The sequence below is a fragment of the Pogoniulus pusillus genome, chromosome 21, assembly GCF_015220805.1.
Source record: "Pogoniulus pusillus isolate bPogPus1 chromosome 21, bPogPus1.pri, whole genome shotgun sequence".
Taxonomy (NCBI): Eukaryota; Metazoa; Chordata; class Aves; order Piciformes; family Lybiidae; genus Pogoniulus; species Pogoniulus pusillus.
In genome coordinates, this window is record NC_087284.1 from 15,148,802 (window position 1) to 15,175,627 (window position 26,826).

At 40.2% G+C, this 26,826-nt stretch overlaps 1 protein-coding gene across 7 annotated transcripts in view; it reads left to right on the forward strand.

Annotated features, from left to right (window-relative positions):
- Nucleotides 1–26,826, forward strand: part of CDKAL1 (CDK5 regulatory subunit associated protein 1 like 1) — a 435,672-nt gene that overhangs the window by 171,900 nt on the left and 236,946 nt on the right. For all 7 annotated transcript variants that reach the window (XM_064161063.1, XM_064161059.1, XM_064161062.1 and 4 more), the window contains one exon: nucleotides 21,278–21,381. In XM_064161063.1, the coding sequence (XP_064017133.1) occupies nucleotides 21,278–21,381 (104 nt within the window). The remainder of the gene's footprint in view (nucleotides 1–21,277; nucleotides 21,382–26,826) is intronic.

Here is a 26,826-nt window from a genome sequence, read left to right on the forward strand (position 1 = left end):
ATTTTAATCAATATTTGTATGTACATATTTAGATTCTAGGTGTACTATATCCTAAGTACTTATTTCAGGCAGGCATGTACCAGATACTTATCTATTCTGCCTTGTCATGCTTCACAATATACTTTACATCATGTAAATAATAGGTAGTACAGCTGTGTGGGTTTATATGGAAGGCATTCTTAAAGGCTGAAAGGCTAGTCTTACAGAGCTTGCAGAAACCACACTGCTGTAGCAGAGGCAGAAGGAACAAACAGTTGTTTACAACACAAAGTTTTAACATTCTGCTCTTTTGCCTAAGGTTTCTTTCCACTGTAAATTACTGTAACTCGCATCCAAGGTCATTATTTCCTAATTAGATATTTAAACTGCATATTGATGACACTGAAAGGTTGTTTGTTTCAGTTATTATCAATTCCTTGCAACTATAATAATTCACATTTGAAGAATGGAATATAAGATTTTAAATCTGTGTGGTGGGTTGAAATAACCAGATTAGCTCAGAAGGTTTGGAAGCAAAATCAAGCTATATTTACAAACAAGATGAAAGAGATAAGCATTAAATACAATGTGTAGGTACAAAATGTATTTACTTATATTTACAATTATTTACAATTCAGAAACAATACAATGACCCCCCCCTTGAGTTGTTCCTCCACTCCTCTGGACAAAGGAAAAGTGAATAACTCTTCTGGCAGAGAGAAATCAGAAAGGCCTTACTGCTGCTATCTACTTAGCCATAACAATAGTCTCAGCCAGGGGCAGTGAAAGCCCTGCAAAAGCACCAGCCAGAGAGAAGAGGAGAAGAAGAAAGAACAGTTTATGCAGCAAGTTCTGTTATTGTCCTTTTGTATCCAGTCTCTTTATTTACCTTTTTATTCAAGTATGTCCAGAAAGTTCCTGTTTCTTGTTTATAATTGAGAACTAGGCTAGAGTATTGATTCCCAACCACCACAGTCTGCTACAAAATTTCTAAGTACTGCATGGTAAGGATTTCACTCAGAAGATGGAAAAAACTGTATTGCTTATCATACATCAATGTGGCTCATGTTCTTCTGTGTTTGGAGTGATTCTGCTGTCTTGCATCTGTCTTCTTCTGCATCCTCACTGTTGAGAACATGACTGCTCACCTGTGCTTCCTCACGCATCCAAGTGAGAAGTGTTGTGTGGTGCCAGTTAGTTTCCTCGAATGAATCATGCAGAAAGGGAATTTAAGAAAACAGAAAATAAAGTAGTAGCTATTTCCTCCCTCTTGAGTACCTTGGTTTCTGTCTTAGCCTAAATATCAAACGCTATTAGAGCTGGTTCTGTAGGGTAGATTTGTGTTGCCTTCAGTGCCTTAACCCCAGTGTCTATCGTCAATTAATGTGAATTATGCACTGAAATTGACAGCTGAGGGCAGCAGGAGTTATGCCTTTGGCTATACTGGTGGAGGTGGCATTCCACAGAAGTTTTAGGCCTGGCCAGCTTTGTTGGACTAGCTGTAGTAAATTCCCATCTGCTGCTGGGAAGGTAGAAGCTGTTGATGTCCTCAGTTCCTCTTATTGTTGTATATGTTGCCATTTGTGCTGATCTGTATTAGACAAGATAGCTTTGGTGAGTTGTGAGTATAATGGAGATGTTCTGCAGGTTCTTCTAAGTAAGCTTATGGTACCATGCTAGCCTGGAAAGTATCACAGAAATATCCAGGTTGGTAAAGACCTTCAGGGTCACCAAGTCCAACTGATAACCCTACTCCACAAGGTTCACCCTAAACCATATCCCCAAGCATCACATCCAAACAACTTTTAAACACATCCAGGGCTGGTGACTCAACCACCTCCTTGGCCAGCCCATTCCAATGCCTGACCACTCTTGCTGGGAAAAAATTGTTTCCCAATGCCCAGTCTAAACCTACTCAGTCACAGCTTGAGGCCATTCACTCTTGTTCTATCACTATTTTCCTTTGAGAAGAGACCAGCACCAACCTCTCCACGATGCCCTTTCAGGTAGCTGTAGACAGTGATGAGGTCTCCCCTTAGCCTCCTCTTTTTCAAAGTAAACAGCTCCAGCTCCTTCAGTCACTCTTCATAAGATTTATTCTCTGGGCCCTTCACCAGCTTCATTGCCCTCCTCTACACTTGCTCCAGCACATGAAGATGGCTTTGAATTCAAGATGATCTCTTCAAAAAGAGTTTTATACACAAGAAGTTTACTACATACCTACATTTAGTATATAATTTTCTTTTCTTTATAATTTACTTTTCACTAAATATTTGCCTGAAAGAAGGTAATTTTTTCTCAGGCTTTTAGGCTGTTGTCTTTCAGCTTTGTACATATCTTCATGATTCCTGCCACTGTTACTCTCTTCACAGTACTACTTTTTTCTGCTCTTTAGAATCTTCATTACTTGAACTCACTTCTTTCAATTTCAATTCTATCCCTGGGATTTTAAGTATAGAACTTGTGAAACTCTTCAGCTACAATGTCTGAATTTCTCTGATCTCACACTGCCTTAATTCAGTGACAAAGTAATCCTGAACTGGGCTTCTTTACCTTCCCTAAAGGGATTAGAGTATGATCCCCTGCCAAGACAAATGTTGAGAGAAAAAAAAAAGTTTGAAGGGTCTTTAAATGACTTTTTCACTAATACATCAAGTACCTGCAGTTGTGAGCTTGGCAACGAGTAACCTAATGATGTTTAACAAGGATAAGTGCAGAGTCGTGCATCTGGAAAGGAACAACTGCACCATTACAGGTTAGGAGGTGATCTGCTGGAGAGCAGCCCCGTGGAGAAGGACCTGGGAGTCCTGGTGGACAGCAGATTATCCATGGGACAGCAATGTACCCTTGTGGCCAAGAAGGCCAATGGGATCCTGGGGTACATTGAGAAGAGTGTGTCCAGCAGATCGAGGGAGGTTCTCCTCTCCCTCTACTCTGCTCTAGTGAGACCTCATCTGGAGTACTGCATCCAGTTCTGGGATCCCCAATTCAAGAGGAACAGGGATCTACTTAAGAGAATCCAGTGGAGTGGTACAAGAATGATTGAAAGACTGGAGCATGTGCCTTATGAGGAAGGGCTGAGAGACCTGGGGCTTTCTAGCCTGGTGAAGACTGAGAGGGGATCTAATAAGTGTATATAAATATCTGAGGGCTGGGTGTCAGGATAGAAGGGACAGCCTTTTCTCACTTTTGCCTTGTGAAAGGACAAGGGGCAATGGATGTGAACTTCCACCTCAACATGAGGAAAAACTTCTTTACTGTAAGGGAGCACTGGAACAGGCTCCCCAGAGAGATTGTGGAGTGTCCTTCTCTGGAGATATGCAAGACCTGTCTGGATGTATTCCTGTGTGACCTGCACTAGATTCTGTGGTCCTGCTCTGGTAGGAGGATTGGACTTGATGATCTCTGGAGGTCCCTTCCGACCCCTAACATCCTGTGATGCTGTGATCATTTGTGGTGTGACTCAAAGACTAGTATTAAATCCTCAGATTGCTGTTGTTAAATACTGCTTAAATGGACCCTAGGCCAAGCATGTTTTTGAAGAACAGCATACCTTGCCTCCATTCCAAGAAATGTTCAGCTGATCCTGCATTAAGTTTACTGACATATGACACTTAAGAATTACTCCAGCAAACAGTTGCTTCTTTAGCATTATTCTGCTATGCAAAGTTATCTCCAGCTGCAGTTCCATACTATCTGCCAACTGTACCGTAACACATTTTTCATTCCTCTGTTCTTACAATGATGGATTTTGCACCTGTTTCATCAGTGGTGCGGTCTGATGACATGTCTAAGTAAACTGTCATCTAATCTGCATCATTTGCTTGGCTCTTTGCATAGTCCAGTCACATGCTGCTCACATGCAGTGAGGTTTCTCTCTGGAGTCAGAAGGTACAACATGCTGGTTCCTTCCCATAGGCAAAGATCATTGTGATGCATTGTTTGTACACACCAAGCATTACTGGCCTTGGATTCTTGTTGTGCAGTGTTTTTGTGCTATTTCTCAGTTCCTGAGAAGTAATGAGTACTATTTAAGTGTGCACAAATTCCACAGCTATTCTTTTTTCTAGGTTGTGAAAACATCCTCTCTTGAGTCTGATGAATGACTTCTGCACCACGTTAAAAGAAAATAGTTTTTGATTGTTTCCATTTTGGCACATTTGCCTCCCTTAGGTTATTTCTTCCCAGCCTCACAAGTTTTAACTTCTTTCTGCATACAGTGCCATCATGAGTCTATAATTTGCATCAAACCTCCTCCTTCTATCTGTTGGTACAGTTCCTTTTACTCCAGTACGCCTCATCTACAGAAAATTAGCTATTTCACAGTTCACTTAAAAGATTCAAGAAGCTGTCAGAAATTACTGTGCAATTCTCTAAACTCCAGTACACCACACAACTTGCAAGTTGGTGAGAAAAACAGCAGCATTCACATGCTCCAACTGCGTCATCTTATTAAAACTTTGGGCGGCTTCAGGCATATTTGTGCTTCTTCGTCACTAGGTGGCTGCCCACACTGCGCAGTCTTGCTGCTCTGCTCACCCAAGAGGAAGATCACCACAATTCACACAGTCCTCAGTTTTCAAGTTAAATTACTCTGGGAAAAGGTTGTTGGAGGGAAATGAGCTTGATTTTGTTTTGTGTAGCTATGCTATGTAGTTTCCTGTGGCTTCAGATGATGCCTTTCAATGCTCCTTTCCTCATTACGTTGTGATTCAGAAGCTGAGACAGCTTTAACATGCTGGAAGTAGATTGCAGGTTAGCACACAGTATCATAAAGTGAATTCCTGCCTGTCTTTATGAGAGATGCTTACACAGAGAAGCGGCTTTGGATCACACAACAAGCTACATGTTCTAGTCTGCCTGAGTGAAGAGAGGTCATTTTGAAATTGTCTGCAGTTTCATACATTTGTACTTCTGACATCAGTGTGCTTTCTGAGGTTGGAGATAGATTCCATCTTGTTGACAAGAGCATTTGCGTCTCTTCTCTTGACGCCCATGAACATACTTCATAAGGGAGATCTGGTCAGAATCCTGGGAAGCATTTTATTCATTTCTCAGATTACCATAAATACTGAGGAATAACCTCCTATGTTGTACTTCTAATTGATATTGTGTTTGTGGTGGTTTAGGTGTTACCTGCCCCCCCCCCCCCCCCCCCCCCCCCACACGCACACATACTTTGGAAGTCACCCAGACTAGACTCAGCTGGCTCTGGAAATCTGAATGAAGCTTATGTTTACAGCTAGCACAATATACAAGCAGATATTTACAGTATATACAGTGATAGACAGAAATAGACAAGGTAAAAGGTAATACAGAAACACAGCAGCCCTCCCAGAAACCTGAGTCCCCAGGAGGGGCTCCCAACTGCCCTTTCAGCTTCTCCCACTCCCCAGTCTTACCCCAGATGTCACCTTGTGCCCCAAGGAAGAATGGAGAGTCTGCCAGGGGGGTTAGGAAGCAAAGTGGATTAATCAGACAGATGGAGGGTGAGGTTAGAGAGAAATGCAGCTCAGAGCTCAGGCTGTGCTCCAACTCCCTTATCTATGTTTTTACTCTTGTTCGTATACCTCTCAGCAAGCCTATGAGTGAAGTAGACATCACCATTGTTTCTCTTTCACAGCCTGTGATTTAATCCTTCTCACCAAAACATTCTAGCCAGCTTCAAACTAACACAGTGTTGCCTTCAGTTCCAGCTTTTCCCATACATCTCCCCCACCACTAGAAAAGTGAGACAAACACTAAAGAAGCCATGCTCTTCACTGTCCCAAGATCATCTCACACATTTCCTCTCTCTTTACAGAGATCACCCATTAGTTCCCCTTGTCATCTTTTGTTTTTTTAACTGAAGTCCAGACTCAGTTGAGAAGAAGAAAACAGAAGTGGTAAAATAAGATCTTGGACTCATATTTAGACTATTTAAAAAATTGTGTAACCTTTTCAGCATGTGAGTATCTGTTCTGTTGTGCTGTGGAGTGAGACTTCTGCAAGTGTTCTGTAATCCCTTCTGCTCTGATGCATGCCAGTAGTGTAATATGTACAGAAGGCTTCAGTCAAATGAGCACTGAGTGCCCTGTCTTGAAAACAAAGAACAAGTATTTCTTTATATTCCCTATGGAGCATGTCAATAATCTATAAAGCTCCTGAAAGTAAAAGCTGCCATTACTGTCTCAAATACTGTCCCTGAAGTGTTTCATAGGTCTAATGGAGCACTCCTGACTCATCCTTATGTAACAAACATGAAAGGTCTATATGAATTGAACCTAAATAGGAGTTATAGTCTGCAGTGTAGTATTAACTCCTGTATGTCAAGGCAGGTCGTCAGACTTTGCTTTAATCTCCTCTTTTCCCTTTGGTTTTATTTCTATCTTCAGGGACTTGTCCTGTGTAGCAATAATATAAATCCAGATTAAATACCCCTGGCAGCTGGAGGAAAAGTGGAACTGTGTGATCCTCTTCATTTCCTTTGTTGCAGACACAACTGCAAGTCTGAGAGCTGGTACTTTCCTGTGTGTGTCATTGCCAAGGAGTCAAGAAACCAGACTGACCTGTCGATGGTGCCAGTGTTACTTACAGCAGGATCTATCCTTATATATAGAGTTTAGTTGTCTTACTGTTTTGAGGTAGAGAGAGATTTTCTCTGCCATTGCAATATTTGGGGTTGATTTCAGGACAAAGAATGGTTGCCCTTGGAGGGAGTGTGGTGCTGAGAAGTGAAAATTCATTTTTGTCTATTTTAACCTCTTTGGGTCATGATTAATTATGATGATTTATTACTCTTCTCAGAATCACTGTTGGTTGCCTCTTTTATGTTTAGATTTTTAATCCATACACTGGAGACTTTGAGTTATTACTCTCCATCTTGAGTACACTGAATGGAGGAAGACACTGAAAAGGAATGCTTTGTGCCACTAGGAATATGGTACAACTTGTCCTCTAAAACCTGGTATCACCCCCTGCCATTATTGTATACATTTATGTAAAGCACAGAACTCAATCTGAGATCAGCTTAGGCTATAAAATGCTGTTGCACACATCTCATTGCCTTCTGTTTGAAATGTGCCAAATACATTTTTAAGGCTTGTGCCAGAAATATGCCCTTGTGGCAAAGGCAGCCAGCGGCCTCCTAGGCTGCACTCAGCAGAGTGCCTCCAGCAGATGGAGGGAGGTTATCCAACCTATCTGCTCAGCACTGATGAAATGCATATGGAGAACTAGGTCCAGTGTTGGGCTCTGAAGTATGAGAGAGGCATAGACACATCTGAACAGGCCCAGTGAAGGGTCTGACATTTGAAAGCAGCCTAGAGAAAAATAGGGTCAGTGTGATTTTCTCAGTGTGTGAAGGCTTTGCGTGTGTGGGGAGAAAAGAGGACAGAGCTAGGCTCTACTCTGTGGTGCTCGGCAAGAGGAGAAGAGGTAATGGGTACAAAGTGAAATACAAGAGGTTTTACTTCAATGTAAGGAAAAACTGTTTATCCCAAGAGAGGTGGTTGAACACTGGCATAGGTTCCCCATCCTTGGTAATTCTCAAAAGCTGCCTGAACATGATGCTCAGCAACCTGCTCTGAGCAGTAAGGGCTTAGACTACATGACTTCTAGAGGACCCTTCCCACCTCAATCACTCTGATTCTGAGATGTTTAAATAAATAGGAGCAGCAGAAGAAAAGCCCACAATGATTTAGTTATAAACACTATGAATGTTAGTGTAGTCCCGGTGAAGACCTTCACTGCAGCGGTAACTGTGACAGTTTGACGTTTTAAAAAGCAATACCCAAGACAAAGGGCTCCCCATCCCACGCAGAATGCATCCCTATTTGCTGTGCAATCCTGTAGGCCTATTCAGCCTCAGGAAGGAGGAACTTTATTTCCAAATTTCTTGCCTACTAGGCAGAGTGGAATACTCCCACTGGAAATACACAGACCAAGCTTCTGTCTGCAAAACATAGCATGTTGAATTGCATCAGTTTGATTTACAAGAAGACTTCAATGCTTTTTTCTTTCTTTATTTTTTAAGTGACTTTTTCTGACTTCCTTCTGCAAAACATAAGCTTTTTATTTTTCCTAAAGCAACCACCTGGAGTTAGAGTTTAGTTTGTAGAGTTTGTCTTCGAAAGATTGGATGAGAAGTAGAGTTTTAGCTGTTGGGGGTTTTTCTTCTCCCCTTTTTTTTCTTTTTTCATTTTGTTGATGTGTGTGTAAACTTTGTGAAAAGGAGCTATTTAAGCAAAGGTCAAGTGCAGAGTTGTCACTCATCACATGCTTATCTAGCTTATTTTTAAACTAATACACAAGTGTCTAAGTATCACATGGTTTTTCTTGCATTGCAGACTGGTGCCAGACTTGATGTCTTTTCTGTTTTTAAGAGATAAATGTCTGGTGGTTTTTGTTTTCAGTGAGTATGTTTGTGAGTCACATATACTGTATAATGTTGCTTTGCTTCTGAAGTTTTACAGAAGGTAGATGGAGGCTCCGCAGTTTCACTTGGTATTAGGCTGAAAAATGCAGCTGGGCAATGTTGACTGAAGGGTTTGTTTAGTCATTCACATTCCTGTGTTCCAGCAGTTTGTTTTAGATGGTTTGCTAAAGAGCTTGCAGAGGTGCTCCCATTACTGTTGCTGTAGAGATCTTTTGTTTTCTGTTAAGTTAGGACTGACTTAATTTTTGTTTTCCTTTTCCATAACTATACATCAGCTACTTCTCTAAATAGCAGTATAGGTAAAACAGTATGCTGATTTCATCCAGCAAGTCAAGTGCATAGTGCAGTTTTTGTCTTTTAGGAATAATTCTTTGATGAAGCAAAATGCTTTACTATTTTCTTTTTAATTTGCCATTTAAATAAAGAGTAATCTAAATGAATGTTCAAGTAATGGAGGGAGAAATGTTGTTACAGGTTAAACTATTTGTGGAAGTACCAGCATCTTTAGCAATGTTGGACTAGATGATCTTGAAGGTCTCTTCCAACCTGGTTGATTCTATGATTCTGTGATTGCTTAATGAATTAACTTAAAAATCTTTAATTCACAACAGCATAGTGACATCTACTCACCAAGCACACTATAAACGTGTAAAGAAACTTTGAATTCCAACTAAAGGCTTATTAGTTATGTCTCCATGCTTATTGCATTATAGCTGCAGTTTCTAGGGATATAGTGTTTGTAAGGCAGTCTGGCTCTGGCTGCAGCTGGTCTTGGGAAGTGTTTCTTGAATGTACTCAAATCCTAATCCAGCATTTTTTTGTGGAAATAGGCCATGTGCTCCAAGTTTAGAAATATGTGTATGTGAAAGCACCAAAGTAATATAGAATTTAGATTGAGTGCTGTTTAGTTCCTATCCTTGTTTGTATAGGTTCCCTTCTGGTATAAATGTTCCAGTCATGCATTAGTTTTACATCCCTTGCATCTGTACTGAAAGCTGAGCTAGTGCAGACAGTTTATAACCAGCTAATACCTAACACACACATTCTTTGTGATTCAGACAGCTGCTGAAGTTATTGCAGAGACTACTATAATGGGAGTTTTAATCATTAAACTCAAACTAGGCCCTATTCCTTTATTACCAGTTCATTCTAGCAGCTTATGTACTTTACAACTGTTGCTTCTTTGAGTGGAAGTGCAGTGAGGAAGCATAGTTGCAGAAATAGTCAACTATGGGAATGAAAACATAAAATTGGTCAGTTAAAACAGAAAGTTTGTGATAGAAATGTTGTAAAAATAGTTTGACAAACCAGAGTAGGTGTGAAGTCATGGTACTTACTGTGAGGTATTTTTTTAGATACTCCCTTTCTGTGATGAAAAGGGACAATCTTTTACTGTCATATCTACCTTCTTCCTTCACAGTATCTCCTTTTCTGAATATGATAGTTGTGAAAGAAGAGTTCATCCATGTAAAGAAAGGGAGGCCTAATCTGCACAGAACTGATTATCTCTGATGTCATCACTAAAAATCAGTGTTGAGGGAGTTTTTTTGGTGGTTTGGGGTTTTTTTTGCTTCTTGCTTGCTGTTACTGAACTTCATGAGGTCCCCATTAGCCCATCTCTGCAGACAGTTAGTGTCCCTCTGAATATCAACTGAACCAGCCCACTTACATGAAAACTGCTCCTTCCACAGCAATTTGTCTTTATGGATTCTATGAGTGTGGCAAAACCCTGCCTAAAATTGAGGCATACGACATCCCCAGCTCTCTCCTTCCCATAGGATCAGCCAACTCTTGATAGAAGGCAAGGTCAGGTCATGTCATTGTCTTCAGGCAACTGAGACTTACAAGGAAAATGTCATTTTAACCCTTGTTTATAAAAGCAAACCAACATCTTTTAGTATGATGTTGTCAACTTCATTTGTGAAAGCATTTCTGCAGGAAGTCTTTGGGTGGTGCTTACTGAGTGAAATGGTTAACATGCCTTCCTACGCTGGCTTGTGGGGTCTGTTCTACAGCTTGTGTGCAGCCAGGACAAACCCCCATCCACCCAAAAGGTTCAGTGTCTTTTGAAGAACTTGAAGTTGAACAGCTGTTTCGATTCAGCCCTCACAAAGATAATGTGGCAGATGTGGCTGTGGAAATATGCAGAAAAAAATCCATTTAAGTGTTGACTAAGGCCTGTAAACAACTGAATTTCTGAGCTACTTTGTGTTTTGTCTGTCCATTTCGTTTTATTGTTGGTCTTGCTTTTGATGACTAGTGCTGCCTCTTGTGGATTTTCCAGCCTGTAATGTCTAGAAGGCTGTTTAGATCCTGGATCCCCAAGAGATTCTGTGGCCTGCTTTTAATGCTCCAATTTGTGCGTTGAATGCTTTAGTCGTGGTCTTTCTGATTTTCTTTTAAATGACTGACCGTAACTCTATGAGTTGTAATGGAGGTGACAAACATCAACAACAAAAGAAACAAACAAACAAAAAAGAATTTTCATCAACTTAGGTCTAACCAGATAAAAACTACTTGTCTGGGTTTGTGCTTAAAAAAAAATAAAGCCAGAAAGCTAGCAAGTTGTGGTTTCTGTCCGAGCTGGCAGTGGTTGAACTGGAAAAGTTTCAGACTCACCACAAACTTGAGCGGTTAAAGAGGAAATCAAAGCATACAAACACAGGCCAACTAGCTTGGAAGAAAGTCAGGCCATTCCAGTCACTGGGACATGGGGACACTGCAGGATTTTTGCAAGCAGAAGAGTCACCAAATTCAAGACGACAGGACAAAGTCAAAAACATGATGGGGGGAAAAAAGGGAAAACATAAGAAGAAGAAGAAGAGCTGAGGAAGCATTAGAAGGGGAGAATTTTAGAGAAGTAAAGCAGATGAAGAAGTGGAAGATCATTAATAAGGAAATGCTGATTCCTGTTTTTCACTCTGCTTTTAAATTCCATCTAATATGTTTAAACATATTTAAACAGTAAAATCAGAAAATAGTGAAACCCCAAAGAGTTTATAAACGTTAGGTCACCACATTTTTCCAATTAGTTTCCCTATTTACTCAAAACCAAATACCTCAACTTAGTGTTTAAGAGGTATATGGGCAGTAAGTAAGGCACATCCATGAAGATCATCTGAGTGAGTCCTATAACCGTGTAAAGGGGATTAATTTTCTTTGTTAAACCCCCTTGGAGCCTCTCAAAGGCAAACATAACTGGTTTGAGTTTCTGTTTGTGAAAGAAACTGGTCATTGAATTCTTATAACTCCGTAAATCAGTCCATTAAGCTGATTGGAAAATCTCAGATTTAGGGTTGGGCAGTTAGGTTGAAAAATGTGGGCTTCCTTCAGATCACCGAAGTAATACCTGACAAAGAGTGTGTGCTTGGAGCATGTCTGCCTCTCTTTACTGCTGCACATACACTGTTCTTTTTTCAGCAAGAAGAACCAATTCATCACAAGGCAGAGATGACATTTAAGAGCAACAACATTGTAGATAATGCTTAGATCTTTGTCCATGTTAGAGCTTTTAACATTCCTGCTGCTGCTACAAGCAGTGGGACATTTTGGGGCAGAAAGCTTTCTGTAGACACACTCATTGGGAATGGATTCTTTCTAGATTATAAACGGAGAGTTTGTTTTTATTCTGTGTTTATTTCCATTCTTTTGCCCAGACAATTCAGATCCACTTTCCCACAGACATTTCACAAATACTTTTTTTTTTTGGAAATTGGTCTGATGGCAATCTCAGATAAATTCTAAATTAAGCCTGGTAGTTTCAGTGCTGCTGAAGTGTAACTTTTTCCCCCCTCCTCCCTCTCTCCCCCCAGGATGTTTTGACCAGTAGGAAAAACAATACCTTTTATCCCAAGAATCTGTGTGGTACCTGCTGTATGTTACAGAATTAACTGCAGCCTAATGTTTCCTGTGGGGTTTCACCACTCTAAAAGGGTCTTGTCCCAAAAGTCATTCAGGAAGTAAAAACAATAGCTCTTATCACAGGCAGTGGTCTACTTTTCAACCTTGTTTTCTGTCTGGGTGATTCAGGAGCTGCTAATGTTGTGAAGATGGGTGGTAAATTAAGTGAATTGCTTATAGAAGGACACTTGACTCACTTCTCCCTCTGCTCATGGACATCTGCTGAAATGCTTCATTCCTGAAACAGAACTTCAGATGTGCTCATTGTCTTTCCTCCCGCTATGTAGCAATCACAGTTTTAATAAAATCCTGAGTTCTTTGCTAAAAAAAAAACAACTTTGAAAGGTTTGGTTTTTTTTTTAACTCAAGCAGTTCTTCCTTACAAACCCAATTAGATTTTGCAGCACATTCTGTGTAAGTTATGCTGTCAGCTGCCCCCAGTAGAGTTTTTGGAAATAAAACTGTACTACTTGATGCTGTAAAATACTAAGGCATTTGTCAAATAACTGCTTTCTAAAACTCTATAAACTACAGCAAGTCTCTGCAGATCCTGTCCTCAGAGGTCACTTTGCAGTCACTACTGTTCATTAGGAGGGATTTGCCAATGGCAGTTGCTTATGCATGCTGAAATAGTGATGTTGGAGTATTCTTCCACTGAGTCTCTGGGATTAGCTGTGAGCAGATTTCTAAGACAGTATCTTTTCTGTCTCAGTGTTTTCTGCCATTGCTCTTTGTTTCTACCACCTCCATTACTGCTATTTGACTGAGACCAAGAGTCATCATCTTCCAAACATCATTGCTCTGTATGAAGTGTTGAAAGAATTGATTACTTGTAGTTGCAATGCCATGGCATTTTCTGCGCTGTGCAACCACAGAACCTAATTTATCTACCTGTGCTATTCCAGCTGAGTCACTTTCTTGATATTAATAACTGTCATCTTCAGCCCCCACAGTTCTGGTGTCTGTAGCCAGGCAGGTATTTGGAGATTTCTGTCCCTGTGAATCATTGAGCTGTAGTCTGAGTTTCAGGAAAAAAAAAAACCCTCAACCTCAATTTCCAGTGAGCATCCAGTAATGCACAATTTTGAGTCAGAGAGGAGCAGGGATCTGTGCAGCTTTGCAATGGAAGGCTTTACCTTGAAATATCTGTTTAGAATGGTTGAATGAATTAATACAAACAACTGCAGAACCTTGGAGCAGAATAATTAATCAAGAAGTTCTTTAGGCAAACTCTTAAAAAGCGCCACTGATGCACTGAATCTTACTGATGTTAAATCATTGCTCTTAAAGTGAGCAAGTTGTGTGTACGATGATATAACTACATAGCTGTGACCTTTGAATCACCTGCACTTGACTCTAGGAATTCAGTTTCACAAAATGCAAATATTTAAAGTACAAAATTAAATCATATTGCAGCTTATCAAACTAACTGAGCTGCCCTCTCTCCAAATTCCTTTTGAATAGTAGCTGGTGAGACATTACCAAGTAGAACACTGCTTTCAAGGGTCTTTGCAAGGGAAGACTCATAATGCACTTTGTTCCCATGTTGCTGAGCATGGAATGGCTTGCAGAATCAATGTAGCATCCCATAGCTGCACTCTACTGTACAGTGTTTCTTGAAGGGTCATCTTTGTACTGCTGAAACTTTTTTGAGAGGCTTTTATCCTTTTACATTGGCATTGCAGTTTCAGAGCAGTTTCTAAAATAGCTGACCACAAAGATAATTTCAGAGAACTCCTGTTTTTATCAGGTTGAAAGATGTTGTGGCATTGAGTGCATTTATGTTAAGCAGAGGTACTTAACACCTTTGCCAGTGTGGCCAGTAGGACAAGGGAGGTTATTCTTCCCCTGTACTCAGCACTGGTCAGGACACATCTTGGGTACTGTGTCCAGTTCTGGGTCCCTCAATTCAAGAGAGATGTTGAGATACTGGAACGTGTCCAGAGAAGGGTGATGAAGCTGGTGAGAGGTCTGGAGCTCAGCCCTATGAGGAGAAGCTGAGGGAGCTGGAGTTGTTTAGCCTGGAGAAGAGGAGGCTCAGAGGTGAGCACATTGCTGTCTATAACTACATGGAGAGAAGCTGTAGCCAGGTAGGGGCAGTCTCTTCTGCCAGGCAACCAGCAACAGAACAAGGGGACACAGTCTCAAGTTATGCCAGGGGGAGTATAGGCTGGATGTTAGGAGGAAGTTGTTGCCAGAGAGAGTGATTGGCATTGGAATGGGCTGCCCAGGGAGGTGGTGGAGTCACTGCCCTTGGAGGCGTTCAGAAAAAGACTGGATGAGGCACTTGGTGCCATGGTCTAGTTGAGTGGATAGGGCTGGGGGATAGGTTGGCCTGGATGATCTCGGAAGTCTCTTCCAACCTGGTTGATTCTATGATTCTGTGTAGCATAGCCCCAGTAACTGGTGTCCAAGTGGAGTCTGACGAAGCTGGGATTCCAGAAGTAGGGTAGTGTGGTTTGCTTCTTAGACTGATGAGCCTTGATGAGACAAATGTTACTGCTGTTTCAAAAATATTTAAAATCTTTTTTTTTTCACTGAAAATAAATTCACCTGCCCCAAATTTCAACCCACTGTCATAGCTTTGTTGTAAAATATGCAAACTTCAGGCAAAAGTACTGTATTCTGAAAGCAAGTCAAGCATATTAACCATGGTTTGTTGGAGTTTGGGGTGGGGTGTGTGTTTTGTGTTACTGTTTGTTTGAGCTTTTTGTTTGTTTGTTTTCTGTAAACTACTTCTCCCCCCCACCCCCTCAATCCATTGCAGTTAAGCTTGACAGAATTTAGAATTACAAAGCTACATTTTATAAAGGTAAAACGCTGAGCAACGTTAATGGCATTTAACTCTCTAAATATATTATCTTTAAGTATAACTATACCATAAATGCTGCTGTTAGGTTTACAAAACTTTGCATGCTAAGGGGAAAAAGAGTTGAAGAATTGTAGTAGATCTTGTTTAGTAAGTTGTGGCTAATGTTTGTCTGCTGGGAGTACATATTCCTGGTATTTCTTTTGCTCAGTCAAGGCTGCAAAGGCAGTTTTCTCTTTACCCACAGTAGGTAATATTTTTGTCAAAATTACATATGATAGAAGTTCTAAAAGCATTTCACAAAAGCCTAAATCTCTTTTGTAAGTGTATTTTGAAACAAGCAAATCCTGCTCCCCCTTCAGGAAAACCACAGTTTACTAATAGAAATTATTCTTGGGCTGGAATTATTGAGGCCTCTTAAGGCTGATGGTAGGTGCAGAGAGAGGGTGCGGGTGACTCTGATGAGCAAGCTTTCTATATTTGTACTGCTGTGATGTTCCAGTGATGTTGGGAGCACTGCACTACTGCCAGAAATGTAAGGTTGGCTTGTTTTAAAAGGCCAAACATCGCAAAACCTTGAACTGTTAGAACTAGTCAGATCTCATAAGGGCAGATATTAATGTTTAGACTAAGTTATGGTTACTGATATTTTGCTTTGTTTCTTCAGATTTCTAATTTGGGAAAAAGCCACTTCAGGATTGAGTTTTGGTTAGAGTCTCTTTGTGCTGCTGTTTATTGGGGGTTGGTTTTATTAGTTTTGTATTCTGCTTACCAGCTAATTAGATTAATACCAAACAAGAATGTACTGGATTATTCAGGAAATTAAAGGAGAAATACCACCCTCCTTCCCCAAAATTAGCCACCTGCAGAGCAGTGGGGATCTTCTGTCATATGACATTGGTGCAGCTGCTCAGCTCTCCCATCTTGCTCACAGATGTCTGGTCTTGGTCACTCACAATGTGAGCATCTAGCACACTAATGGCACATTGCAGTCTATAATTGAGCTGTTTTCTGATCCTTGAATGAATGATGTTTCATATCTGAGGGTGGAATCTGTCTCCATCGACCTTGGTGGCACAGGTCCCATAAGAGGAACCAGGATTTTGTTCCTCATCTTATCTGCTGCTGAAATCCACCGATTAGTTCCACTGAAGGGAAGTCTTTATTTGTCTGCTGTGTCATAAGTATTCTTACTCATAATTAGTCCCATCTGTGAGGGGTAGCCTTTCATGCTAAGTGTCTTTTTTATGAAGAATATCACTGTATTGAAAATTAAGAATCTGCTTAATCTAATGCATAGTATCAGCACATAATAGCTAAACAATGTTCAGAGCACTATTTTTCATGGCTACAACAAAATTTCAGCCGCTTAACCAAAATCTGGATGATGTTTGTTATGGCTATGTATTCTGAAAGTTTTTAATTAGCCACATGGTAGTAATTTATCTCTGGGTAGTATTTTACCTTGCTGTAAAATAGTTCTGTGTATTGGACACACAGCTGATTAAAGGTTAATAATTCAAAGTCCCTTAATCAGTTTAGTGTGTTGGAAAGACAAGATTTAGTGGGGTTTTTTTTGTTCTGTCATCATAGAATCAACCAGGTTAGAAGAGACCTCCAAGATCATCCAGTCCAACCTAGCACCCAGCCCTATCCAGTCATCTAGACCATGGCACTAAATGCCTCATCCAGTCTTTTCTTGAAGTGGTGGAGTCACCTCCAGGAATGGTGACTCCACCACCTCCCTGGGCAGCCCATTCCAATGGGAAATCACTCTCTCTGTGAAGAACTTCCTCCTAAGATCATAATGTTGATCTGGAGAGCAACTTTACTCCACAGATATCTTGCTCTTTCATTACACCTTTTCTTGAACACCTTCAGGGACAATGACTCCACCACCTCCCTGGGCAGCCCATTATCCAAAGTCTGTCATTGGTTATTACAAACACCATGACCATTATTAATTTCTTTGTGGAAAAAGCTTTGGCCTGTATTAATACAAACTAACATTTATAAACCAACTTCAACTGCTTGAAGAAGGCTTTGAGTTTAACACAAAGCAAATATTCTTTGCCACTACTGTAGCATATTGGCTTTTTAGTCTCCTGCTTTGAGCTTTGTCTGTGATAAAGGCTGATTTTTAAGAAGAGCTTCACCTCCTGGGCTGGATTTAGGTGATCCACTTGCAGATGAATGCCACTTAGTAAGAGTCAGTGCTCAGATTCTGCATTCCCAAAAGCTTTTTCCTGTCTGTGGTCAGAATATATAGCAGCATGGACATATGAATAATATGTTATGCTGGAAACTTGGAACAGAGGCTGGCTTACTAGGGAAAAAACAGCTACAGATGCTTTATTATACTTACAATTTGATGATGATGATTCTGAAATCTGTGAAAAGTAGTTAGTTTAGCATTTTTACATGTATTTGAATTCTGTATAGTTTTTGTTGGTTAGCTGTATCCTGGCTCTGGCCCCAGTACTGAGCCCTAGGGGACACCACTTGTGACTGGCCACCAACTGCATTTAACTCCATTTACCACAGCTCTTTGGGTCCAGCCACCCAGGCAGTTTTCAGTGCAGTGAAAAGTGCATCTGTCTGTGCCATGGGCCACAAGTTTCTTGAGGAGAATGCTGTGAGAAACAGTGTCAAAGGCTTTACTGAAGTCCAGGTAGACAACATCCACAGCCTTTCCCTCATCTACTAGGTCCATCACCTGCTCATAGAAGGAGATCAGATTGGTCAGGCAGAACTTTCATGAACCCATGGTGGCTGTGCTGATCCCACCATTTTCCATCACTTGCCATATGAACACATCCATACTCTTCCTCGGTACTGATGTCAGGCCTGTGGTTCCCTGGATTGTTCTTTCATCCCTTTTTGTGTATCAGTGCCAGAGCGATAAGTGGTGACGTGCTATTTTTTATAGGTGTGCTATACAGGGATTTTTAGGACAAGCAATCAGAAAAATTCTGTGTGAGTAGCAAAAATAAACCTTTTTGCTGTAACATCAGTACCAGTGTTATATTCTAGCTCTGTTTAGATCTATTACACAGGAATCAATTTAAAAGTTTGGTTTAGAAACTATAAAATTATATTTTTATCAGTCTTATGATGAAGTGACACAGCTTGAAGGAGGTCTACAAAATCCAATTCTTTTCATGCAAGATTAGAGTTCCATATCAGAAAAATAAATGGTTCTAACATTTTTCATTGAAACTTCCTTTTACACCAGATTTACAATAATTCAGACCCTTCAAATTGAAGTAGAGGATAAAAGATTATTTTTTTTCTTTCTCTCCAGATCCTAGCTTAATTGTGAGTTTAATAAATTTGCTGCATTCCAAGAAATTGTCTCTTGATGCATCCCTCTTACTGATGGCTGACAAATTCCTCTGTTGACAGTAAAAAAGCTGCTGTTAAAGTAACCTTGGGTCATGGGCCAGGATTGTTGCAAGTTCAGTCTCTCCTTGATGACCTCAGAGGATGGACAAAATGTCTGATGATGTTATTTTCTTTGGAGAAAATGAAGATGAGTACAAGTATCATCAATGTAAACCACACCTTTGTGCCTTAGATGTAAAGGAGCACACATGTCTGCTGTCAAACTGATTTTATGTTACCTTGAAAAATAAGCAAAACTGAAAAAAAAAGGAAGGAAAAATTGCAGAAGAAAAACCAACTCAGAAAACCCCCAAACTAAAATCTGAGGGGAGAGTCTGGGGCTGCCCCATGCGGGTCTCAGCCTGGGGGGGTCTCCATCTGGCTAGGGGTGTGATGTGCGTAGAAGTCTCAGGAGTGAAGGAGTGAAGCTAAGCTTGGGAAAAGGGGGAGGAAAGACTTTAGTCCTTTTGTTTCTCAACACCTGAATTGGTAATTGAGTTTTTTGTTTTCCCCAGTGATTAGTTAATTTTCACAGAGTTGGGTCTGTTTTGCATATGTGATCTAAACCTATCCCTTGTTCCTCTGCTTCCCCCAGTGCAGCTCAAGAGGAGGGAGTCTGGCTGTTAGCCCCCACCCCCAAACACAGCGTCCAGGCTGCTGAAGGCTCTTTATGACATGACAATATGCATCAGTGAACCATAACGCTGGTTTTGAGTAACTGTGTGGAAGAAAGCTGTTTTAACTTAGTGAATGATGTTGAGAGGAAGGAGTGTGACCGTGGGATGACTGGATAGGAGCCTGCTTAGGAATGAAGTGTTGGGTTGGATGAAGAATGTTGCTTTAAAAACAAATAAACAACCAAAACCCAACCAAGCAAAACAATAACCACCACCAACATACCCAAACAAAACAAAATAAGCCCTTGAATAAACACACACACAAAGGAAATAAAGGGAAAAAAATACAGCCAAGGAGACATGCTTTGAAACCCTGGAAGACTTTGAAAGAGTCATGGATGAAAAGCAGTGAGAAACAAGTCCTCCTTGGGCTGTGAGGAGAAGCACTTTGTAGTATACTTATACCTGACATAAAACATTCTAATTTGATAAATAGATTGCACAGTGAAGGCATAATCAATTAGTCATTTCTACTCTCTGGCTTTCAAATGTTGCTCTTGTAAGCCTGCACAATGAAAGGCTTTTGATTTGCAGAAGAAAGGTGAGGTCGATAAAAACCAGTTCACATCTGATGTGTGGGTTGTCTTTGGGTGGGAATGAATCACTACTTTGGAACAGGTTGTAAAGGTTCAGATTTAGATTACTCCCCCACCCCTCTATTTTTAATAGATGATGTGTTTTAATGAATGGCAACTTATTTAATACACATTTTCAGTTCTTAATAGAGCAGTAAACAGTATCTTTTAGGTTTTGGATCTAAAATGGAAACCGAAACTGGTGTTTGGATCTGATAGCCAGGAAAAACAATATACATAAATAAGATGATGCACAATTCTCATCATTAAATCTAGGTGAGAGAATCAAAAACTATTTACATGTACTCTGAGAGAAAGTAAGGTTCTGTTAGTGGAGGTCACAGGTGCAGGGACAGGAGGGCACTTGAGAAAATGTTCTGTGAGGTGTTTTGCACTTTGTGATGCTCTGCTTATGCAAATGAGGTGTAATTTGTGTCTGAGGGGAATCTTTGTCAAGGAAAACTTTCAGCATTTACAAAGCAGTAATTACCTAGTCATGGAGCTGCCAGACATAATAGAAGACAAGATATATCCAAGTCATAAATGCAGTCCTGTACCTGGAGATTTCATCAGAACCCACCTGGTCTTTTGCTTGTCATTATTGTTTTGAAGGTTTTATAGTAATGCTCCTGTAGTTAGAGCATTAAGCCTTTCCTGGTGCCCAGATGCTTTATTACTTTGAAGTTGTGGCCTTTTTTAATATTATTATTGTGAAAATTGAGAGCATTGAGATATTTTAGTAACCATAAATGAGAAATTGCTGTCATAGGGTTTTTGCTTTTGTGGAGGGTTTAGAGATGTAAATGCTTTAACCTGTAAAAAATGATAGGGCAGTATCAGCTTCATAAAAAGGGGAAAGTAAAAAAAATAATGCAATAAACTCATTTTAAGGTTCTGCTTAACATTAATGGCACTATAAGCATCCAAGAGAAATACAAGAGGAGTTAGTTTTGTTTGTTTTGGTCCTTCCATCCTTTTACTTTGTACAAGTCTGCCTTTATTATGTTGTCAGGCAGTCACATAATTCCTTATTGGAGTTTTTCCATTAGTTGGAAAATCACCTACTTGATGAATCTGTCTTCTATTATTTGTTTTGCTTACACAAGCCAAATGGAAACAGGAAAAATTAACTGAAATGTGTTGTCAAGAATACGGAGTGTTTTAAAAATCTACTTTTGGCCTTTCGGGACCTTTGCCTTTATGTCCAGGTTGGATTTGTCTTGAAATAGTGGTGTTGGAAGCCTGCAGATTCTCCTTCAGTAATGAACCCTGTTAATTAACCCTGTTAGAGCTTTCTAAAACTATGTAAATTCCCACACTTAGATTTTGTATGTGGTTTCCACTGGTAGCTTTTTCAACCTGAAGAAGATAAGCAGACAAAATACATTTCCAACTACTGTATTGATTTTTGAACCAGTACTACTGTTTGTCTGGTCACAGGTATACAAGTTTATTTTTCTAGCTGTACTTGATAAATGTAGCTGTTGGTGTAAAAGCTGTTTTGGCTAGGAACTGAGTAATTTTGTCTTCTAAACAGGTGTCTCAATGCATGTACCTATTGCAAAACGAAGCATGCCAGAGGAGATCTAGCAAGCTACCCAATTGAAGAGCTGGTGAGCAGAGCCAAACAGTCTTTTCAAGGTAAGGACTACAATAAAAGTCAGCCTCTGAAGTGTATCAAGTCTTGTTTCCACAGATAATACTTATGATAGCATGTGGTTCTGTTACAGTATTGATGTTCTTGATAGTTATAACTGTGTCTGGTGGTGCCTGTGTGGTAGAAAGCTATGCTTTCATTATGTTGTGCACAACATATTGCCCGACCATACCGATTTTAGGCTTGCTAAAGTGAAGTTCCGTGCAGGCATTTTTTCATGATGATGTGGAGACTGTAATATTTGGTCATTTTCACTGAATCACAGATCAGGGGCTATAAGGAACCTTGAAAGATCTTCCAGTCCAACCCCCCCTGCTAAAGCAGGATCACCTATACCAGATCACACAGGAACGTGTCCAGATGGGTCTTGACCAGAGAGGGAGACTCATGACCCCTCTGGGCAGCCTTTTCTGGTCTTCTGTCACCCTCGCAGGGAAAAAGTTCCTCCTTGTGTTTTCATGAAAATTCCTATGCCTCAACTTCCACCTGCTGCCCCTTGGCCTGTTGTTGGGCATCACCAAGAAGAGCCTATCTGTGCTTTCTTAGAGGGTAATACAGTGTAACAGATTAAAGCAAACCTGCCTGCGGTTTCCCCCAACAGAGAAGTGAGGGAAAAGTAACACCAAAAAATCCTTGGGTTGAGATAAAAAGATTTGAGACATAAAGTTTTACTGAGCAAAACAGATAATAATAATACAACTTGCAATCACCTTAGCTAATAATATAATGACTTAGCCTGTTTGCAGGATCAGGAGTGCAGCATAAAGGAGGAAACAAGGGAACTAGCCAATTCCTACTCGTCTTTATATTAAATACTTTGAATCAGAAATAGAGCAATAAATACAGCATGTGATGTCACATCCTCTACAGATGTCACTGAGTGCATGCATTGAGTTTCACTTATGGCTTAAAGTGTTGCAGTTGTTCCAGTGAGAAGTAGGTCTCCAGTGATTCAATTTGTTTACAAATCCATGCTTATTTATGGATCCATAATGAACCTTACTCAGGTCAGTGATGAACTATTCCTATCCAAAGAAGAGTTTCTTTTCCTAATCAAAGCTCATCTTCAGAAATTCAAAGTTCTACATTAGCCACACAGAAACTTCTCAGTTAAGACTGCAATTCACTTTTGCTTTTGTTAAAAGCCAGACTCTTCTTCCATGAAGCTTATCTGTAGTTGCCACTGGATGTGTCCTTTTGCTTATGTTTGTACAATTAATGCTGTTGTGGCTGTGGATTGGTTTGTCTCTTCTGATGGACAGGAATGACACCATGTTGCGAACTTCTTGCTTTTGTAGATCAGGTTTCTAAATCCTGCATCCATATTAATGAAATGGTCAGTAACTGAAATGCCAGATGTATAAATGCACTTATTATTTTGATAGAGAATCGGTTCAGGAAACAGGTTTTTGAAGACTAGAAGTTTTCAGTAGTATAAGACAAGTGATTCTGAAAATGGTACCTAGCTGCTGTGCAGGAGAAAAGCTGCCATTTGATGGTTATGGTTAATATTATGCAATATGTAGCAGACACAAGTAAATGCCTTGTGATAGGAAGACATATAGGTAGGAAAGGAACACTACATTCTTTTCCTTTCATTCAGGTGTAAGCACAAAGTACTTTTATATTATGAGTAGCTTGAGAATAGTGTTGTTCTGATGATAGCACTATATAGCTGTTGAAATGTTCTAAAGACAGTTTGAACAATTCAGCACAGGAATGTGATGAAGGTATGTGAAATACAGTCAGGATTACAGACTTTCTATTTACATGTTAGTTAGGTTTGTTGTATGTATGGGAAGAAATAATCTCATGAGGAGCGACTGAGGGAGCTAGGGCTGTTTAGTTTGAAAAAGAGGAGGCTGAAGGGAGACCTCATTGCTGTCTACAGCTACCTGAAGGGATGTTGTGGAGGGGCTGCTGCTGGTCTCTTCTCACAGGTAATTGGAGACAGAACAAGGGGCAATGGCCTAAAGCTGAGGCCGAGTAGGTTTAGATTGGACATTAGGAAAGTTTTTCATGACACTGGAATGAGCTGCTCAAGAAGGTGGTTGAGTCACCAACCCTGGATGTGTTTGAGGGTCTTTTGGATGTGGTGCTTAGGGATATGGTTTAAGGTGAATCCTATAGAGTAGGCCTATAGGTTGGACTTGGTGATCCTGAGGGTCTTTTCCAACCTGAATGTTTCTGTGATTCTATAATTCAGACTTGTCTGCTTTCTTATGGTTGTCATAAAGTCCTCGTTAAATTAACATAATGATGTCTTTGGCTGACACAAAAAGAAAGAAAACTCAAGTTCTGTTTGTCTTTGCAGACAATAAATGGGAAGTTTTGGGAAGTATTTTGAACTTTGAGCATTTTACATTTGGATTGAAAATTCAGTAATTCATTTTGTCAGTTGTGCTGTGGCCTTTATTGTAAATATCGACTCCTTCCAAGTAACTTGATTTCTAATGGAAAAACGTGCCCCTAAGCTATTGCTTTGAAATTTCTTGAAGAAATGCTATGACCATTCTCATAGTAGGCATCTCCAGGGAGTTCTGTTCTTATTTGGCCTTACACTGGTACCTTTGTTAGAGGACATAAGGAAGGAAGCAAGCACTGAATTGTGAAATGACAGGCTTTGCCTCCAGCTTGCACATGCTTAGAAATGGGCATGAGGTAGTCAGATAGTCTGCAGTGTATGGAGAATGTGTTGCTGCAGTTGGACTGCAGTGAATGGCTTAAACAGTGTTAAATGTCATGATTAGAGTTTTTGCTGAGCTGTTGATTCACTGTCTCTTCACACAGAAGCACAGAATGTAAGGAGCTAGAAGTGATCTCCAAAGATCACCTAGTTCAACCTCCCTGCCAGAGCAGGATCACTTAGAGTAGGTGTAGGAACCTGCCTGGACACAGGAATGCCTCCAAGCAGGTTTTGAATGTCTTCAGAAGAGGAGATTCCACAATTCCTCTAGGCAGCCTGTTCCAGTGTTTTGTCACCCTCACAGTAAGATTTTCCTTATGTTGTCGTGGAAGCTCATGTGCTCCAGCTTACACATATGGCCCTTGTGCTATCACTGGGCATCACTGAGAAGAGCCTGGCTCCATCTCCTGACATATTTGTAAGTGTTAATGAGGTCATCTCTCAGTCTCCTATTCTCTAAGCCAAAGAGGCCCAACTCTCTTAGCCTTTTCCCATAAGGAAGATGTTCCACTCCCTTAATCATCTTTGTGGCTTTGCACTGGACTCTTTCAGGCAGTTCTTTGTCTTTCTTGAACTGGAGACAATGTTCCAGATGTTTTCTCAGAAGATGTGGAAAATACAGAGAGGTAGAGATGTGTACTGAAAAGTTTTTCCACAGGAATCATTCTTGAGAGAACTCATGTGTCTTAAATGAACAATACAAGCAATACAGTACATGGTGATTTTGTATAGCTGCTTGATCAAGTCACACGAGAAAAGAGAGAGTGATGTCTATTTGCAGTGATTTGTAGATCTATGTTCTTGCATTACACAGCTCGATTGTCCCTACAGGTGGGAAGATTCAGTTGCAGAAGACAGTGGAAATAGGTAACGAGAGCTGTATTTAAGTACTTTTTGTTACAGGTCCTTAAATCTTAGCACATCAAAAGATCCCTAAAATGTTTTATTCAGGTGATCATACTTCAAGATTCCAGCTGACATCTCGAAACTCTATTTCTAGCAGCAGTATGTTGCCAGGGCAGATCAGATACTCCTGATTTTGTTTCAGCCACTTCTGTCCTGCAGCCTGTGGGTAGGATGTCTCTACATAGGAAGCATTTCCAAGCTGTACTATGTGCTGCATTACTTGGCTGCATGCTGTTTCAAGTAGTCATTGGACAAGTCTTAAACTGCTAACAATATGGTGTGCGATGATATCTGTGACAGCAGCTGTAAGGTGCTGCCTCACACTTGCTTTGATGTCTGTTTCTAAGATGAATTCTGAAGATTTTTGGACCTCTAAAGCTTTTCAGTCAAAACTGAGCTCTATGTCTTTGTTTAGCTACTGTTTTTTGAGAGGTTCACGTACTCTGTGTAGGTAAGTAGATATTTATGTCATTGTATTTTAGGGTCCAAACCTTTGTCTCTTTGGTCAGTGTTGTGAAAAACAACAATTAATACCCTACTGAGAATGGCAATGAGATGACAGCAGATGAGAAAGCTGTAATAATTTACATTCTTATTCAGATTGTACAAGCCTGATTTAAATCAACTGATTAAAAAAGCTGAAATCATCATGACTGAACAGGTATTAGCCTCTATCTTGTACTGTTCCAGGCATTTTTCTTTTTATGCTTGTAATATCTTAAATTCTATCTAATATGCACCCAAAAAAAAAGAGTATTGCAGGTTTCTTGTACATGCAGCATACTTTCATAATGCATCGGAGCAAGTGTTAAGCTGCACTGAAATTGAGTTTGTATGCTTTGTGTGGGTTGATGTCTCCTCTCTGACCTCCATAGTAGTTTGCAAGGTCCCACTGACATCAACTTCAATCGTTCACAAAGTTTCTTTAAGAAAATCTGTCTGAAGTTGGAAGTGAAGTAGCTTGTTGAGGTTTTTTTGTTTGTTTGTTTTTATTTTAGTTTTATTAACTTCAGTGTTTTTTCTATAAATGTTAACTTTTAATAAGTAGTTGTGTCATTTTTTTTCATGGACAGCCTTGTCAGATCACATCATATAGCAGGCTTCAGTAACACAGCTAAGTAAAAGTATTGTGAAATACAGTAAAGTGGTCTTTGAGTAGAGAACAAGTGTCTACTGTCAGGCTGTTTATGCAAAGAGATTTTCTGCAGCTGATACCACAGCACTTTCTTTGTGTCATCAATTTAGTAGTATGAGTTGGTTTGGGTTGGGCTTTTTTTTTTTCAAAATTGCTGTATCATATTCAGTGCTGTGTTTTAGGGAATTGAATTTGCTGTTATGAGAGAGCTCTTTCTTTCCCTCCTGGAGCTAATTCAATGTATAACAATATGTTTTTGCTTAGTATATGAAGCTGGAGGGAGTAGCTGCCATTGGTGAGCAGCGTGCTGAGGGGACACAAATGTTAAACAAACCTGAGCTTTGGATGTTGTGTGGAGTAGTGTCCTAGGCAGTAACTTTGGCTAATTTTCAAGACTTTAAAGTGATTATCATAGAATCATAGTTAATAAAGAGACTAATAATTTAATGATGGGATTTGTGTTTTCGCATTTCAGAGACTCAGTTCAGTAGCAGGAGAGGGAGAGTGTTTGGTTATCTCAGAATCATAGAATTGTCAGAGTTGGAAGGCACCTCAAAAATCATCCAGTTCTGACTCCCCTAGCATGGGCAGACATACCTCATACTAGAGCCCCATCCAACCTGGCCTTAAAAATCTCCAAAGATGATGCTTCCACCACCTCCCAGGGCAACCTGTTCCAGTGTTTCACCACTCTCATGGTCA